Source organism: Hemitrygon akajei, chromosome 6 (genome assembly GCF_048418815.1).
Source record: "Hemitrygon akajei chromosome 6, sHemAka1.3, whole genome shotgun sequence".
NCBI classification, from domain to species: domain Eukaryota; kingdom Metazoa; phylum Chordata; class Chondrichthyes; order Myliobatiformes; family Dasyatidae; genus Hemitrygon; species Hemitrygon akajei.
Genome location: NC_133129.1, coordinates 100966493 through 100984356, shown reverse-complemented (window position 1 = coordinate 100984356; position 17864 = coordinate 100966493). Strand labels below are relative to the sequence as shown.

The 17864-nt window shown below is 53.5% G+C and overlaps 1 protein-coding gene across 3 annotated transcripts; it reads left to right on the top strand.

Moving 5' to 3' along the window:
* The first annotated feature begins 447 nt into the window (after positions 1–447).
* elp5 (elongator acetyltransferase complex subunit 5) lies at positions 448–13868 on the top strand. Of its 3 annotated transcripts, none has more exons than XM_073049014.1 (8): positions 448–554; positions 9460–9520; positions 10266–10346; positions 10742–10974; positions 11482–11681; positions 12322–12405; positions 13137–13237; positions 13500–13868. In XM_073049014.1, the coding sequence occupies exons 1-8, from the start codon at positions 500–502 to the stop codon at positions 13603–13605; spliced, it is 921 nt and encodes a 306-aa protein (XP_072905115.1). In that variant the 5' UTR covers positions 448–499; the 3' UTR covers positions 13606–13868. The 3 variants fall into 3 exon arrangements, with proteins under 3 accessions (XP_072905115.1, XP_072905114.1, XP_072905116.1); XM_073049013.1 differs by having other exon boundaries at positions 12322–12411; XM_073049015.1 differs by lacking the exon at positions 10266–10346 and having other exon boundaries at positions 12322–12411.
* The last annotated feature ends 3996 nt before the right edge of the window (positions 13869–17864 follow it).

Here is a 17864-nt window from a genome sequence, read left to right as displayed (position 1 = left end):
TCTCCCCACGATTCCTCCAGCACACTGTTGACTTTGGGCCTGCTAGGCTTAATTATTCCTTATTTCTTGCTGGGAAACATTATTCTGGGGTGTGTAGATCTCGTCATCGTTATGAAACAGTTGAACATGTAGAATTACAGTGTGAAGCAAATCATATGCAGGCTTCATTACAATCTTTGTGGTTGATAGTTTTAATTTTTAAAACTTTGTTATGGGAGTGACTTTGATTCACAGCATCGTCTTTCATTACTTACGATCTATAGGGCTTTTGGGGTAATTTAGCTTTCCTTTGAAAGAGCAGTAGTGCGGGTTTTCCCCCTAGCTCTCCACACTCCAGTTGGTGGCGATAATCCACCTCCAAAGCGCCGTAAAAAGTGAAGAGAGCGTTACCCGGGGCAACTGCGAATTGTCAGGCGCGGCGCAGGCTTCCCCGAAGCAATGGAGGACCCCGGATCTGATGACGCAATAGTTCCGCGCCCATCGCCCGGCGGCGGCTGAGATGTTGTCGGGTCTAAGCGGCGGCTCCGGGCCGGAGGGGCTGGTGGTAGTGACAGGTATCGGGGGTGTGGTACACCGCGGCCGGGGGGTCAGAGCTGCTGGAACTGGGGTTAGTAGGCGTCGGGGGTACGCGGGTCATAGGTATTGGGGGTGGTCACAGCTCCCAGGACACGAGGGTTGTGGGTCGTGACAGGCACCGGGGTCAGGGACATCGGAGATCATGGATACCTGGGGTCAGAGGTACAAGGGTCAGGGGTCACATCTTCTAGGTCACGAGGGTTATGGGTCGTGACAAGCACTGGGGTCAGGAACGCTGGAAATCGTGGGGTTGGGTGTCAGAGATGACAGGTACTGAAACTGGTGGATGGTGACAGATACCGGGAATTGCAGGGTTACAGATACAGGAGTGGTGTGGGGTGTAACGTGTCATAAATACCTCAGTATACAGATTCTGGGTCACAGGAATGGGGTCAGTGGTCACAGATGCCGTGGTCTGTGTCATGAGTATCGATGGGTCAGAGGAACTCTGTAGATGTTGCACGTCAGATCCATTCTCTTGTGCGCTTTAGTGGACAAATGTAAAATAATGTGAATTTCCCCAAACATTTTCGGCTCAGTGACTGGGTGGGGGTGACCTTACTCTGCCCTGCCCGTCTCCCTTTTGATCTCTACCCTCTTCATTCTGTGCTCTCCCTTTACCCCTCTCCCACTGGGCAGAAGGTACCAAAGCCAGAAAGCACAGACCACCAGGCCCAAGGACTGCTTCTATCCCTCTGTTGTCAGACTCTTAAACAAACTCCTTGTATAATATGATGAACTTTTGCCCGCACAATCTACCTTGCTATGATCTTGCATTTTATTGTTTTCAGGCACTGCACTTTCTCTGTAGCTGTTACACGTAATTCTGCATTGTTATTCTTTTCCCTTGTACTGCGTAATAAAAGACTAAAGATTACCTGTCACACATACATCAAAACGGTGAAATGCATTGTTTGTGTCAACAACCAACACAGTCTGAGGATGTGCTGGGGACAGCCCGTAAGAGACATCACACTTCTGGCGCCAACATAGCATGCCCACAACTTACAGAATCGGGTTTATTATCATCGGCAAGTGACATGAAATTTGTTAACTTACCAGCAGCAGTTCAATGCAATGCGTGATAATACAGAAAAAAAGTAAATGATTACAGTAAGTATATATGTATATTAAATAGTTGCATTAAAAATAATGCAAAAACAAATCATACAGTCGGCCCTCCTTATCCGCGAATTCCGCATGTGCGAAGTCAACCAACCGCGAATCGCGAAAACCCGCAAGTGCTCTTCCAGCACTTGTTGTTCGAGCATGTACAGACTTTTTTCTTGTCATTATTCCCTAAACAATGCAGTATAACAACTTGTTTACATAGCATTTACATTGTAATTAGGTATTATAAGTAATCTAGAGATGATTTAAAGTATACGGGAGGATGTGCGTGGGTTATCGTGGATCGGGATCGAAAAAAATCGGAAGTTCTCTTACTAAGTAAGTTGGAACAGGTACATCCGGTATTATTTAGCGTCAGTTAGTCAAACGTTTGTCTTAGTATATAGTATATAATTTACCTTTCTATGCATATAAAACACTTGGAACATATGTTTCAGCGCCAGGCTCCAGTTCGATCCAGTGATAGATCGCTCTTCATTTGTGCCGGGTTGATGTGGAGGATCAAAAACCCAAAACCCAATAATTAAACCACTGCGTTGCTTAGTAATAATTGTAGCTTTCATTGGGGCAGAGCCTTTCTCACTTTATCCTTTAAAATTATTCTGATCGTTGACTGACTGTAGCCTAACGCTTTTCCAAAGACCGTTGGCGTTTCACCTCTTTCCAATCGCTTTAATATTTCCACTTTATTTTCAATTGTGATCATGATTATTTTCGTGAACAGAAACACTGCGAATTCAGAGTTCTGACGCTGGGTCCTAATATCCACCGCACTGAGACAGGTTAAATAAGGTCGTGTTCCGCTGGGTCCCAAGGTCCACTGCATTGAGACAGGTTGAATAAGGGACTTGAGCATCCGTGAATTTTGGTATCCGCGAGGGGTCCCAGAACCAATCCCTCGCAGATCAGGAGGGCCGACTGTATATATATTTTTTTAATGAGTTCATGGGTTCAATGGCTATTTAGGAATCAGATGGCAGAGGGGAGAAGCTGTTCCTGAATCGCTGAGTGTGTGCCTTTAGGCTTCTGTACCTCCTCTCTGATGGTAACAGTGAGAAGAGGGCATTTCTTGGGTGAGGGGGTCCAAATGAGGGACACCGTCTTTCTGAAGTACTGCTCCTTGAAGATGTCTTGGGTGCTACATTGGCTAGTACCTATGATGGAGCTGATTAAGATTTACAACCTTCTGCAGCTTCTTTCGGTCCTGTGCAGTAAACCCCCCCCCCCCCCCATACCAGACAGTGATGCAGCCTGTCAGAATGCTCTCCTCTCCCCCCATACCAGACAGTGACGCAGCCTGTCAGAATGCTCTCCTCTCCCCCCCATACCAGACAGTGACGCAGCCTGTCAGAATGCTCTCCCCCCCCCCACACCAGACAGTGATGCAGCCTGTCAGAATGCTCTCCCCCCCCCCACACCAGACAGTGACGCAGCCTGTCAGAATGCTCTCCTCTCCCCCCCCATACCAGACAGTGACGCAGCCTGTCAGAATGCTCTCCTCTCCCCCCCATACCAGACAGTGATGCAGTCTGTCAGAATGCTCTCCTCTCCCCCCATACCAGACAGTGACGCAGCCTGTCAGAATGCTCTCCTCTCCCCCCATACCAGACAGTGACGCAGCCTGTCAGAATGCTCTTCCCCCCCCCATACTAGACAGTGATGCAGCCTGTCAGAATGCTCTCCTCTCCCCCCCATACCAGACAGTGACGCAGCCTGTCAGAATGCTCTCCTCTCCCCTCCATACCAGACAGTGACGCAGCCTGTCAGAATGCTCTCCTCTCTCCCCATACCAGACAGTGACGCAGCCTGTCAGAATGCTCTCCTCTCCCCCCATACCAGACAGTGATGCAGCCTGTCAGAATGCTCTCCTCTCCCCCCATCCCAGACAGTGACGCAGTCTGTCAGAATGCTCTCCTCCCCTCCATACCAGACAGTGATGCAGCCTGTCAGAATGCTCTCCTCTCCCCCCATACCAGACAGTGATGCAGCCTGTCAGAATGCTCTCCCCTCCATACCAGACAGTGATGCAGCCTGTCAGAATGCTCTCCTCTCCCCCCATACCAGCCAGTGACGCAGTCTGTCAGAATGCTCTCCTCTCCCCTCCATACCAGACAGTGACGCAGCCTGTCAGAATGCTCTCCTCTCCCCCCCATACCAGACAGTGACGCAGCCTATCAGAATGCTCTCCTCTCCCCTCCATACCAGACAGTGATGCAGCCTGTCAGAATGCTCTCCTCCCCTCCATACCAGACAGTGATGCAGCCTGTCAGAATGCTCTCCTCTCCCCCCCATACCAGACAGTGACGCAGCCTGTCAGAATGCTCTCCTCTCCCCCCATACCAGACAGTGATGCAGCCTGTCAGAATGCTCTCCTCTCCCCCCCATACCAGACAGTGACGCAGCCTATCAGAATGCTCTCCTCTCCCCCCATACCAGACAGTGATGCAGCCTGTCAGAATGCTCACATCCCCCCATACCAGACAGTGACGCAGCCTGTCAGAATGCTCTCCTCTCCCCCCATACCAGACAGTGATGCAGCCTGTCAGAATGCTCTCCTCCCCCCCATACCAGACAGTGACGCAGCCTGTCAGAATGCGCTCCTCTCCCCCCCATACCAGACAGTGATGCAGCCTCAGAATGCTCTCCTCTCCCCCCCCATACCAGACAGTGACGCAGTCTGTCAGAATGCTCTCCTCTCCCCCCCATACCAGACAGTGACGCAGCCTGTCAGAATGCTCTCCTCTCCCCCCCATACCAGACAGTGATGCAGCCTGTCAGAATGCTCTCCCCCCCATAGCAGACAGTGATGCAGCCTGTCAGAATGCTCTCCTCTCCCCCCCATACCAGACAGTGATGCAGCCTGTCAGAATGCTCTCCTCTCCCCCCATACCAGACAGTGACGCAGCCTGTCAGAATGCTCTTCCCCCCCCCATACCAGACAGTGATGCAGCCTGTCAGAATGCTCTCCTCTCCCCCCCATACCAGACAGTGATGCAGCCTGTCAGAATGCTCTCCTCTCCCCCCATACCAGACAGTGATGCAGCCTGTCAGAATGCTCTCCTCTCCCCTCCATACCAGACAGTGACGCAGCCTGTCAGAATGCTCTCCTCCCCCCCCAATACCAGACAGTGATGCAGCCTGTCAGAATGCTCTCCTCTCCCCTCCATACCAGACAGTGACGCAGCCTGTCAGAATGCTCTCCTCTCCCCTCCATACCAGACAGTGACGCAGCCTGTCAGAATGCTCTCCTCTCCCCCCCATACCAGACAGTGATGCAGCCTGTCAGAATGCTCTCCTCTCCCCTCCATACCAGACAGTAATGCAGCCTGTCAGAATGCTCTCCTCTCCCCCCATACCAGACAGTGACGCAGCCTGTCAGAATGCTCTCCTCTCTCCCCCCCATACCAGACAGTGACGTAGCCTGTCAGAATGCTCTCCTCTCCCCCCCATACCAGACAGTGATGCAACCTATCAGAATGCTCTCCTCTCCCCCTCATACCAGACAGTGATGCAGCCTGTCAGAATGCTCTCCTCTCCCCCCCATACCAGACAGTGACGCAGCCTATCAGAATGCTCTCCTCTCCCCCCATACCAGACAGTGATGCAGCCTATCAGAATGCTCTCCTCTCCCCCTCATACCAGACAGTGATGCAGCCTATCAGAATGCTCTCCTCTCCCCCTCATACCAGACAGTGATGCAGCCTGTCAGAATGCTCTCCTCTCTCCCCCCCATACCAGACAGTGACGCAGCCTGTCAGAATGCTCTCCTCTCCCCCCATACCAGACAGTGACGCAGCCTATCAGAATGCTCTCCTCTCCCCCTCATACCAGACAGTGATGCAGCCTGTCAGAATGCTCTCCTCTCTCCCCCCCATACCAGACAGTGACGCAGCCTGTCAGAATGCTCTCCTCTCTCCCCCCCATACCAGACAGTGACGCAGCCTATCAGAATGCTCTCCTCTCCCCCCATACCAGACAGTGATGCAGCCTATCAGAATGCTCTCCTCTCCCCCTCATACCAGACAGTGATGCAGCCTATCAGAATGCTCTCCTCTCCCCCTCATACCAGACAGTGATGCAGCCTGTCAGAATGCTCTCCTCTCTCCCCCCCATACCAGACAGTGACGCAGCCTGTCAGAATGCTCTCCTCCCCCCTCCATACCAGACATAATGCAGCCTATCAGAATGCTCTCCTCTCCCCCCCCATACCAGACAGTGATGCAGCCTGAATGCTCTCCCTCCCCCCCATACCAGACAGTGATGCAGCCTGTCAGAATGCTCTCCTCTCCCCTCCATACCAGACAGTGATGCAGCCTGTCAGAATGCTCTCCTCTCCCCTCCATACCAGACAGTGATGCAGCCTGTCAGAATGCTCTCCTCTCCCCCCCATACCAGACATAATGCAGCCTATCAGAATGCTCTCCTCTCCCCCCCATACCAGACAGTGATGCAGCCTATCAGAATGCTCTCCCTCCCCCCCATACCAGACAGTGATGCAGCCTGTCAGAATGCTCTCCTCTCCCCTCCATACCAGACAGTGATGCAGCCTGTCAGAATGCTCTCCTCTCCCCTCCATACCAGACAGTGATGCAGCCTGTCAGAATGCTCTCCATGGTACATCTGTAGAAGCTTGAGTATTTTTGGTGACAAACCAAATGTCCTCAAACTCCTAATGAAATAGAGCCACTGCCTTTATAGCTTAATCGATATTTTCGTCTAGACAAGGACCTCAGAGATCTTGACACCCAGGAATTTTAAATTGCTCTCTCTCTCCACTTCTGATCCCTCTATGAGGATTGATGTGTGTTCCTTTGTCTTACCCTTCCTGAAGTCCACAATCAGCTCTTTCATCTAACTGACATTGAGTGCCAGATTGTTGCTGTGGCACCACTCCACTAGTTGGTATATCTCACTCCTGTACGCCCTCTCGTCTCCATCAGCGATTCTGCCAACAATGGTTGTATCACCAGCAAATTTATAGATGGTATTTGAGCTTGCCTAGTCACATAGACATGGGTATAGAGAGAGTAGAGCAGTGGGCTAAGCACATATCCCTGAGGTGCGCCAGCATTGATCATCAGCGAAGAGGAGATATTATCACCAATCTGCACAGATTATGGTCTTCCGTTGGGAAGTCGAGGATCCAATTGCAGAGGGAGGTACAGAGGTCCAGGTTCCATAGCTTACCAGTCAGGATTGTGGGAATGATGGTATTAAATGCTGAGCCATATTTGATGAACAGCATCCTGACATAGGTGTTTGTGTTGTCCAGGTGGTCTAAAGCCATGTGGAGAGCCATTGAGATTGCATCTGCTGTTGACCTATTGTGGCGATAGGCAAATTGCAATGGGTCCAGGTCCTTGCTGAGGCAGGAGTTCAGTCTAGTCATAACCAACCTCTCAAAGCATTTCATCACTGTCAATGTGAGTGCTACCAGGCGATAGTCATTAAGGCAGCTCACATTATTCTTCTTAGGCACTGGTATACTTGTAGGTGGGAACTTCTGACCATAGCAATAAGAGTTTGAAAATGTCCTGAAATACTCTTGCCAGTTGATTGGGACAGGTTTTCAGAGCCTTACCAGGTCCTGCCCTCTGGACATCTGCCTCCAAAATAGAGATCACAGGGTCACCAGTGCAGCAGGGATCTTCACAGATTCTCCCTTTCAAAACGGGCATAGAAGGTGTTGAGTTCATCTGGTAGTGAAGCATCGCTGCCATTCAAGCTACTGGGTTTCGCTTTGTAGGAAGTAATGTCTTGCAAACCCTGCCAGAGTTGTCGTGCATCCGATGTCATCTCCAACCTCGTTCAAAATTGTCTCTTCGCCCTTGAAATAGCCCTCAGCAAATCATACCTGATTTTCTGATACAGACCTGGGTCAGCAGCCTTGAATGTCACAGATGTAGCCCTCAGCAGACAATGGACCTCCTGGTTCATTCACGGCCTTTGGTTTGGGAGTGTACAGCAAGCTTTGTAGGCGCACACTTATCCACACAGGTTTTAACAACTGCAGCATATTCATCCAGATTCAAAGATGGATCCCTGAATACTGTCCAGTCCACCCATTCAAAGCAGTCCTGTAGGCGCTCCTGTGCTTCCCTTGTCCAAACCTTATTGGTCCTTACTGCTGGGTCTGCAGTCTTCAGTCTCTGCCTATGCTCAGGGAGTAGAAGTACAGCCAGGTGATCAGACTTCCCGAAGTGAGGGCGTGGAATAGCACGGTAGGAATTCTGGATGGCGGTGTAACAATGGTCCAGTGTGTTGTTTCCTCTGGTATTGCAAGTGATCTGTTGATGGTAATTGCTTAGTGAATTTTTCAGACTGGCCTGGTTAAAATCCCCCAGAATGATGGTGTGTACTGTTTCGTGCATGTTGATCCCGTTGCTCTGTTTGACACTGGCCTGAGGTGGAGTGTATACCGCTATCAAAATGATCGCAGAAATCTCCCGTGTCAGATAAAATGGATGACACTTAACTGCGAGATATTCCAGGTCTGATGAGCAGAATTGGGACGGCACTGTGCACCAAGAGGAGTCGATCATGAGGCTTATTCCTCCACCTCTGCTTTCGAGTGACTCAGTAGTCCTATCCTGACGGTGTACAGTAAACCCGTCAATCTGAAGCTGACCTGTACTCGCGCCTTTGGACTATGGGAGGGGACGGGGCACGCGGTCACAGAGAGAACGCACAAACTCCTTGGAGGTGACAGGCGGGAATTGGGCTTGAATCACAATAACTGGCACTGTAAAACATTACACTAACCACCAACCTGTACAAGCATATCACCATACCTTGGTAATAATAATAAAAAACCAATTCCAGTCCTCTCTGTCCAGGGAAATGGTGTCTCGTTGGAGGGAGGGGAGACTGAAATGAGGGATTCAAAATCAAGAAAGGATATTGGAGATTGACTGGGGTTGGAGTTTATGTTAGACCGGAAAACATTCACATAGACCTTGGCTGTTTGTGCGTGACTTGTTTTCGTTTTGTATGTTCCTTACAGTGAATTTTGGGTGGCGTGGTCAAAGGGCTAGAAGGGCCTTTTCCACACTGTATCTCAGTAAATAATGAAACAGATTTCTCCCTGATAATAAAGCTGCTTCTCGTTCTGTGGTGTCACTCTTTCAGGAGAACAGAATTGAGAGCATCCTGTTTTGTAGGGAGATGGATGGTGGTGTTTTGAATTTAGATGTTCTCTGTGTACCCAGGTGTCCTCTTCTCACTGTTACCGTCAGGAGGGAGGTACAGGACATGTAAGGAAGGACACGTCCTCTTCTCACTGTTACCGTCAGGAGGGAGGTACAGGACATGTAAGGAAGGACACGTCCTCTTCTCACTGTTACCGTCAGGAGGGAGGTACAGGACATGTAAGGAAGGACACGTCCTCTTCTCACTGTTACCGTCAGGAGGGAGGTACAGGAGCCTGAAGGCACACACTCAATGATTCAGGAACAGCTTCCTCCCCTCTGCCATCAGATTTCTGAACGGACACTGAACCCATGTACACCACCTCACTTTTGCTCCAACTTATTCTATGTTTCTGATTGTGGCTTGTAGTATATTTTTATGTCTTTGCACTGGACTGCTGCTGCAGAACATCCAATTTCCCCACAAATGTCAGCGATAATGAACCTGATTCTGACTCGGGGCTCAGTTGACATGAGCTGGAAGGTGGGTCTGATTGGATCAGAGTTGGCTGGTAACGCTGGGGCTGACTGCTTATCATTTCTTCTTCCTCCCCTCCTGCTGCAGACAGCCTGAAGTGTGAGGGTCGGAGTCTGATCAAGAGTCTGGTGAAGGGTGCGGCTCTGCGGTAAGTGCCAGGTCTGGTGGCGATGTTGGGAGTCTGGGGGTAGGATGGCACCCAGAGGCACACAACTGTTACAGGTTGGCATTGCATATTGAACTAGATTCTGTAGAGAGGACGCAGAGGAGATTCACCAGGATGCCGCTGGGATTAAAGAGCAGGTCCTATGAGGGATGGTTAAGCAAGCTAGGGCTTTTCTCTTTGAAGCAAAGAAGGATGAGAGATGACTTGATAGAGGTGGAGAAGATGTGGTATAGGTTTTGCCTGAGTTTGCAACACCTCACAGCTTTTCCTGATCCTGTCTGTGGCCTCTCCGTGCCGGGCGGTGTGACCCCCCCGTACCAGGCGGTGTGGCCTCCCCATGCCAGGCGCTGTGGCCTCCCCGTGCCAGGCGGTGTGGCCTCCCCGTGCCAGGCGTGTGACCTCCCCATGCCAGGCGGTGTGGCCTCCCCGTACCAGATGGTGTGACCTCCCTGTACCAGATGGTGTAATACTCCAGCCAGTTGGAATACTCTCCACGCTGCACCTGTAGAGATTTCGGTGACATACCAAATTTTCTGAAATTCCGAATGAAATATAGCTGCTGTCTTGCCTTCTTTGTAGCTGTATCGATATGTCGGGCCCGGGGTAGATCCTCAGAGGTATTGACACCCAGCTCAGGGACTGGTGTCTGAGGTCCACAGTCAGTTGAAGGGCCTGTACGAGGCTGAGACGCCGGTGACATTGTGTGTTGTTTTACCACTCTTTGCAGGGAGGAGTGTATCCGCGTGGCCACCCTCGAGCTCTCGACGTCAGAGTTCTGTGAGGGGCTGGATGAGAGCGTGAGGGCGAGGTGAGTTGGCGGGCCTGGTATGGAGAGGAGTCACGAGGATCAGGGCAATACTGGGGAGCAACAAACCGGGACTCTGGTGTGAGCGCCGCCTGTGGGGAGCGAACAGGTCAGGCTCTGATCGTGGGGAGGGTTTGAGTCAGGCCAGTAGGTGATGGGTGGATTGAGCAGGGGGTAAGAGTGACGGAGGAGGGGGTGAGGGTGATGGGAGGCAGAAGGCAGGTGTGTGATATGTGGATCCTGTTGATGGGTAGGTCCTGTGGGAGTTTGGCACTGTGCTTGTCTCCTGGTGAAGGGTGTGGGAGAAATCAGCTGGGATTGGGAATGAGGATAGGTGGGGTTCACTTGGTTTGGGGGGGCTCTGGGAATGGACTGACTCTTACCCCCTCCCCACTCAGGCTGAGGTTTGAGGATGGTTTCAGCGACCCCCTACACTGGGAGCAGAGCGATGCCCTCCCCCTGGAGCGCTTCACCGGCCCAGAGATGGTGTCCCGGCTGGAAATGGACCTGGGATCGGCGGGAACGCGCTGGATGCTCGTGCTGGATTCCCTCAGCCAACTGCTGCAGGCAAGAAGGGCCGCGACCCTCTGCCGAGACCTACACACGTTCCAGCGGAGAGCTGCCTCTGCAGGTCAGTGAGCCTCGATTCCCTGTCCAGCACCGGTCATCGTCTGGAGTGCAGGACTGTGACCCCTAGGTCACTGGTCAGGGACCCTTTGCTGAGCCACCCGCCCCAGGTCAAAGGTCAGGGGTTTCACATCACAGGCAGGGAATGGTGTTCTTTTGCTGGGGTCACAGGTCACTGGCTCTTAAGACAGATCAGAGGTCACTAGATTCTTGATGGAGTTCACCAAGTGTTGACTCAGGTCAGAGGTCATTGCTTTCTGTCAAAGGTAACTGAAATTGTGTATATTGCTGGTCAAAGGTCACTGATTCTGATGAAAGATTAATGACACTCAGTTCAGAGGTCATAAGTGACCAGCTCTTGATGTAGGTCGCAGGTCATACATAGATTGTGAAGCTCAGACTCGGTTCCACTTTGGGAAGAGCGGAAGATCGGGGAGGGGCAGCAAGTGGAGGGCAGTCTGCTTGGGATTCAGTGAGCGGGACCCAGAGCCCCTCTCTGCTCTCTCCTCAGGTTTGGGGACGGGGCGGGTGCTGGGCCTGCTCCACGCTGACCTGCACCAGCCCCAGGAACTGGAGGTCGTGGCTCAGATGGCAAACGCGGTGGTGTCACTTACCCCTGTCCCCCAGGGTCACCAGTGCTGCCGGGAATTTCCAGCACATGCCATTGCAACCTGCTTCCACAGGAGGAAGTCAGGAAAAGTCCACAGGACGGTCAGTATCTCTCCCACTCGAACCCTTCCCTCCTCCCACTCGAACCCTTCCCTCCTCCCACTCGAACCTTCCCTCCTCCCACTCGAACCCTTCCCTCCTCCCACTCGAACCTTCCCTCCTCCCACTCGAACCTTCCCTCCTCCCACTCGAACCCTTCCCTCCTCCCACTCGAACCTTTCCCTCCTCCCACTCGAACCTTTCCCTCCTCCCGCTCAAACCCCTCCCTCCTCCCACTCAAACCCTTCCACTCTCCCTCTTGAACCCTTGGCAGGAGTTAGGGGTATACTGGGAGTGGGAGGGTGGGACTATAGTGAGAGCGGGAGAGGGTATAGTGAGAGGGGGGAGGGGATGAAGAGTGGAGGGGAGGGAGGGGATGAAGGGGTGTAGTGAGGGAGGGAGGTGGTGAGGGTTAAAGTAGGAGGGGTGAGAGCTGTAGTGGGAGGGGTTGAGGTGAGGGAGGGAGGAATATGTTGGGGGTATAGTGGGAGGGGTGAGGGGTGTAGTGGGGATGGAGGGGATGAGGGCTATAGTGGGAGGGAGTGGGATTTGGTGTGGGTTGGGGTTTGTAGGTGGATGTGATGGAGGTAGGGGTGAGGGAGTGCAGCGAGTACAGGGTAAACCCTCCTGCCCTCTGCCGCAGGTGGAGTATTTCACAGTGGAGGACGGTCTCAGACTGAGGACTGCAGGGGTCCCATTCCCGGAGGAGACGCCAACAGAGACATCGGTAAAGGTATCACATCTCCCGACCCCTCCGAGAGGGTGGTGTTCCTCGCACCTGTAGTGTCTCCCCCTCAGAATTCCTCACTGGCACCGTCCCCCCTTGACTTCAGCTCTGCTCGTCCTCTCCACATACCCCTTCCCATTCCGCTGCACCTCGTTACCCCCCATCCCACTCACCCTCCACCCCGTCCTCTCCCACTCACCCTCCGCTCACCTCCCCACTCCTCCCCCACTCCTCTCCCACTCCTCCCCACTCACCCCCCACTCACCCCCCCGCTCACCCCCCACTCCTCTCCCACTCCTCTCCCACTCCCCCCCACTCACCCTCCGCTCACCCCCCACTCACCTCCCCACTCACCCTCCACACCCTCCGCTCACCTCCCCACTCCCCCCACTCCTCTCCCACTCCCCCCCCACTCACCCTCCACTCACCTCCCCACTCACCCTCCACTCACCCCCCCGCTCACCCCCCACTCCTCTCCCACTCCCCCCCACTCACCCTCCGCTCACCCCCCACTCACCCTCCACTCCCCCCCACTCCCCTCCCACTGGCCTCCCCACTCCTCTCCCACTCCTCCCCACTCACCCTCCGTTCACCCCCCCCACTCACCCTCCACTCACCCCCCCGCTCACCCCCCCACTCCTCTCCCACTCACGCTGCCCACTCCACAACTTCCTGGTGCTTCTCCCCGTCTGTTTCCCCACCATCACGTGTCCCTGTTCTGTGATTCTCAGACGGACCCCACCGCAGACCTGACCTTCAACCTGCGGCTGACGGCAGAGGAGCAGCAAGCCCGCTCGTCCGTGCCACTGCCTTACCACCTCTCTCCCGCCAGGTATGTGTCGTGTCTCACCATCAAAGTAAACCTGGTCTCCCCTCCCCTTCTCCACCCCCGGTCCTACCTTCCCTCCCACAGCACTGTCTGAACTGGTGGTCATGGGGGAGGGAGAACGGATGCGAGTGCGGTGAGGGAGGGGATGAGCCCAGAAAGTGTGCATTGACCGTTTCTCTCCCCTCCCATTCTCTATCCATCACTCCCCCGTCCCTCTGCATCTCTCTCTCTCTCCCCCTCTCCCAATCGCTCTCTGCCGGAGCAGGAAGGCTGCCCTCTTACAAGGAGAAGGCCGGGGAAAGATTCACTACCAGCCCGACGCCAGCGACGATTTTGACGAGGAAGATCCTGATGATGACCTGGACATCTGAGGAACCCACTGGACTGGTACTGCCCCCAGGGCGACACTCCGCCTCAGCCTCAGTGCCACTGTCATGGGCTCTCCTGTCACTGGGCTTCACCCTGGTGACCACAATGAGAACAAAGAAACTGGAATGAGAGTCCAATGCTGACCGCTCAGATCTCTGCTGACAGCTGCCCGCCGTTTCCCTGCATCCTCGTCTCTGCCTCTGTTCCAAACTTCGGGACTTTCAGCCTCTTCTGGTGTTAAATAAAATATTTCCTTTTTATTAGATTTCTTCTTTTGAACAGCTTGGTGTTGGACACAGTCATGGTGTTGGACACAGAGTGAATCTCCCTCCTCACTGTCCCTCACACACTCCCGGGGTCAGATAAAGACTGAATCTCCCTCCACACCGTCCCATCACACACTCCCGGGGTCAGACACAGAGTGAAGCTCCCTCCACACCGTCCCATCACACACTCCCGGAGTCAGACACAGAGTGAAGCTACCTCCACACCGTCCCATCACACACTCCCGGGGTCAGACACAGAGTGAAGCTCCCTCACCGTCCCTCACACACTCCCGGGGTCAGACACAAAGTGAATCTCCCTCCACACCGTCCCATCACACACTCTCGGGGTCAGACACAGAGTGACCCTCCCTCCACACCGTCCCATCACACACTCCCGGGGTCAGACACAGAGTGACCCTCCCTCCACACCGTCCCATCACACACTCCCGGGGTCAGACACAGAGTGAATCTCCCTCCACACCGTCCCATCACACACTCCCGGGGTCAGACACAGAGTGAAGCTCCCTCCACACCGCCCCATCACACACTCCCGGGGTCAGACACAGAGTGAATCTCCCTCCACACCGTCCCATCACACACTCCCGGGGTCAGACACAGAGTGAATCTCCCTCCACACCGTCCCATCACACACTCCCGGGGTCAGACACAGAGTGAAACTCCCTCCACACCGTCCCATCACACACTCCCGGGGTCAGACACAGAGTGAATCTCCCTCCACACCGTCCCATCACACACTCCCGGGGTCAGACACAGAGTGAATCTCCCTCCACACCGTCCCATCACACACTCCCGGGGTCAGACACAGAGTGAATCTCCCTCCACACCGTCCCATCACACACCCCCGGGGTCAGACACAGAGTGAAGCTCCCTCCACACCGTCCCATCACACACTCCCGGGGTCAGACACAGAGTGAAGCTCCCTCCACACCGTCCCATCACACACTCCCGGGGTCAGACACAGAGTGAAGCTCCCTCCACACCGTCCCATCACACACTCCCGGGGTCAGACACAGAGTGAAGCTCCCTCCACACCGTCCCATCACACACTCCCGGGGTCAGACACAGAGTGAATCTCCCTCCACACCGTCCCATCACACACTCCCGGGGTCAGACACAGAGTGATGCTCCCTCCACACCGTCCCATCACACACTCCCGGGGTCAGACACAGAGTGAAGCTCCCTCCACACCGTCCCATCACACACTCCCGGGGTCAGACACAGAGTGAAGCTCCCTCCACACCGTCCCATCACACACTCCCGGGGTCAGACACAGAGTGAAACTCCCTCTACACCGTCCCATCACACACTCCCGGGGTCAGACACAGAGTGAAACTCCCTCTACACCGTCCCATCACACACTCCCGGGGTCAGACACAGAGTGAAGCTCCCTCCACACCGTCCCATCACACACTCCCGGGGTCAGACACAGAGTGAATCTCCCTCCACACCGTCCCATCACACACTCCCGGGGTCAGACACAGAGTGAATCTCCCTCCACACCGTCCCATCACACACTCCCGGGGTCAGACACAGAGTGACTCTCCCTCCACACCGTCCCATCACACACTCCCGGGGTCAGACACAGAGTGACTCTCCCTCCACACCGTCCCATCACACACTCCCGGGGTCAGACACAGAGTGACCCTCCCTCCACACCGTCCCATCACACACTCCCGGGGTCAGACACAGAGTGAATCTCCCTCCACACCGTCCCATCACACACTCCCGGGGTCAGACACAGAGTGAAACTCCCTCCACACCGTCCCATCACACACTCCCGGGGTCAGACACAGAGTGAAACTCCCTCCACACTGTCCCATCACACACTCCCGGGGTCAGACACAGAGTGAAACTCCCTCCACACCGTCCCATCACACACTCCCGGGGTCAGACACAGAGTGAATCTCCCTCCACACCGTCCCATCACACACTCCCGGGGTCAGACACAGAGTGAAACTCTCTCTAAACCGTCCCATCACACACTCCTGGGGTCAGACACAGAGCGACCCTCCCTCCACACCGTCCCATCACACACACGATATAGGGTGGAATTCTGTCCCTGAGCTAAAGGAAGGAGAGATTGTGGACAATGGAGAGCAAGGGGTTTTCTTTCTTGGTGAGTTTCTGCTTTTGCTCTTCCATATCCTCCCATCGTGGAGTCCAACAATCAACGTTTGGATAAGTATCACTTCAAATTCTCCTTGGGATTAATTCTGCACATCCCTCTGCTGCTAGAGGCAGTCTTGTGATGAAAATCTATCTTGTGGTTCTTGTTCCCTGCCCACATAACAGATAACACCGGTGAGCTCCCACCCCATCCTCTGCCGAGGCCATTTGGATGAAGAGATTGAGTGGTCTTGAGAACCTCAGCTGGAGAAACCTGACAAGCTGCACGAAGTTCTGGGCACAGCCACCCTCAGGCCCCTCTGCTTTGTGGTGTCGTAGCTAGTGACCCAGCTTCAGTTCAGTCCTTGCCGCTGTCTCTAAGGAGTTCGTGTGTCCTCTCTGTGACCATGAGGCTTTCCTCTGGGTGCTCCGGTTTCCTGCCAAGGTACAGGTGAGGGTTAGTGAGTTGTGGGCATGCTATGTTACTGCGAGAAGCATATCAACTCTTGTAGGCTGCCCCCACACAATCCTCGGACTGTGTTGGTTGTTGACACACTCGTACCACCCTCTGAGTGAAGAAATTCCCCTTCAAGTTCCCCTTAATATTTCACCTTTCACCCTTTACCTATGAACTCTAGTTTGAGTCTCAGCCAACTTCAGTGGAAAAAGCTGGCTTGCTTTCAACTTATCGATATCCCTCATTATATTGTACACCTCTATCACATCTCCACTCATTCTCCTACGCTCCAAGGAGTAAAGGCTAATAAACATTCTGCAGATGCTGGAAATTCAGAGCAACACACACAAAATGCTGGAGGAACTCGGCTGGTCAGGCAGTGTCTATGGAAAAGGGTAAACGGTCGACGTTTCGGGCTGGAAAGTAAGGGGGAAAGATGCCAAAATTAAAAGATGGAAGGCAGACAAGCTAGAAGATAACAGGGTGAGAAAGGTAAATGGCTGGAGAGGAAGGAATCGAGTAGGAGAAAGCGAAGGAAGAGGGGCATGAGGGGAAGGTGATAGGCAGCCTAGGAGAAGAGGCAAGAGAGCAGAGTGGGGAGGTGGAGGGGGTAAATACTGGAAGGAGAAATCGATATTCGTACCATCAGATTGGAGACTCCCAGACAAAGTTTGAGATGTTACTTCTCCACCCTGAGGGAGGCCTCATCTTGGCAGAAGAGGAGTCCATGGACCGACATGTGGGAATGGGGATGAAAGGTAAAATGGTGGGCCAGTGGGAAGTTCCACTTTCGACAGGCAGAGTGGAGGTGCTTGCCGACACCGTCCCTCTATTTACTTTTGGATCACACCATTGTAGAGGGGGCTGCACTGGAAGCACCAGATACAGTAGACAATCCCGACAGCTTCACTGGTGAAGTGAACAGGCAGACGTGGCATATCAGGGAGCTACAACAGCAGAGAGTTTGCTGAGGGGGGACAATCCCCACGGAAAGTGGAGAGTTGGGGGAGCAGCGTGACAGATGTGTTTGGCGGTGGGATCCTGCTGAAGATGGATGTAGAAGTGTTGGACGTGGAGCCTCTCGGATGGTGAGGACATGAGGAGCTCTATCCCTGTTCAGGAAGGGGGAAGATGGTGAGAGTGCAGATGTCTGGGAAACAGTACAGCACAGAAACAGACCCATCAGCCCATCTAGTCTGTGCAAACCATTTAAACTCTACTCCCACTGACCTGCACAAGAATCATACCACTACCATCCACGTACCAATCCAAATTTCTCATAAACATTGAAACCAATTTTGCATGCACCGCTTGTAGCTCGTTCCTACTCTCACCACCTTCTGAGTGAAGAGGTTTCCCCTCATGCTCCCCTTAAACTTCTCACCTTTCACCCTTAACCCATGACCTCTTG

Excerpts from the sequence above, each read along its gene's own strand:
- elp5 (XM_073049013.1), top strand. The coding sequence starts at position 500 with ATGTTGTCGGGTCTAAGCGGCGGCTCCGGGCCGGAGGGGCTGGTGGTA. Across the intron at positions 12,412-13,136 it reads CAACAGAGACATCGGTAAAG|ACGGACCCCACCGCAGACCT; the intron begins GTATCACATCTC and ends TGTGATTCTCAG. Across the intron at positions 13,238-13,499 it reads TACCACCTCTCTCCCGCCAG|GAAGGCTGCCCTCTTACAAG; the intron begins GTATGTGTCGTG and ends CTGCCGGAGCAG.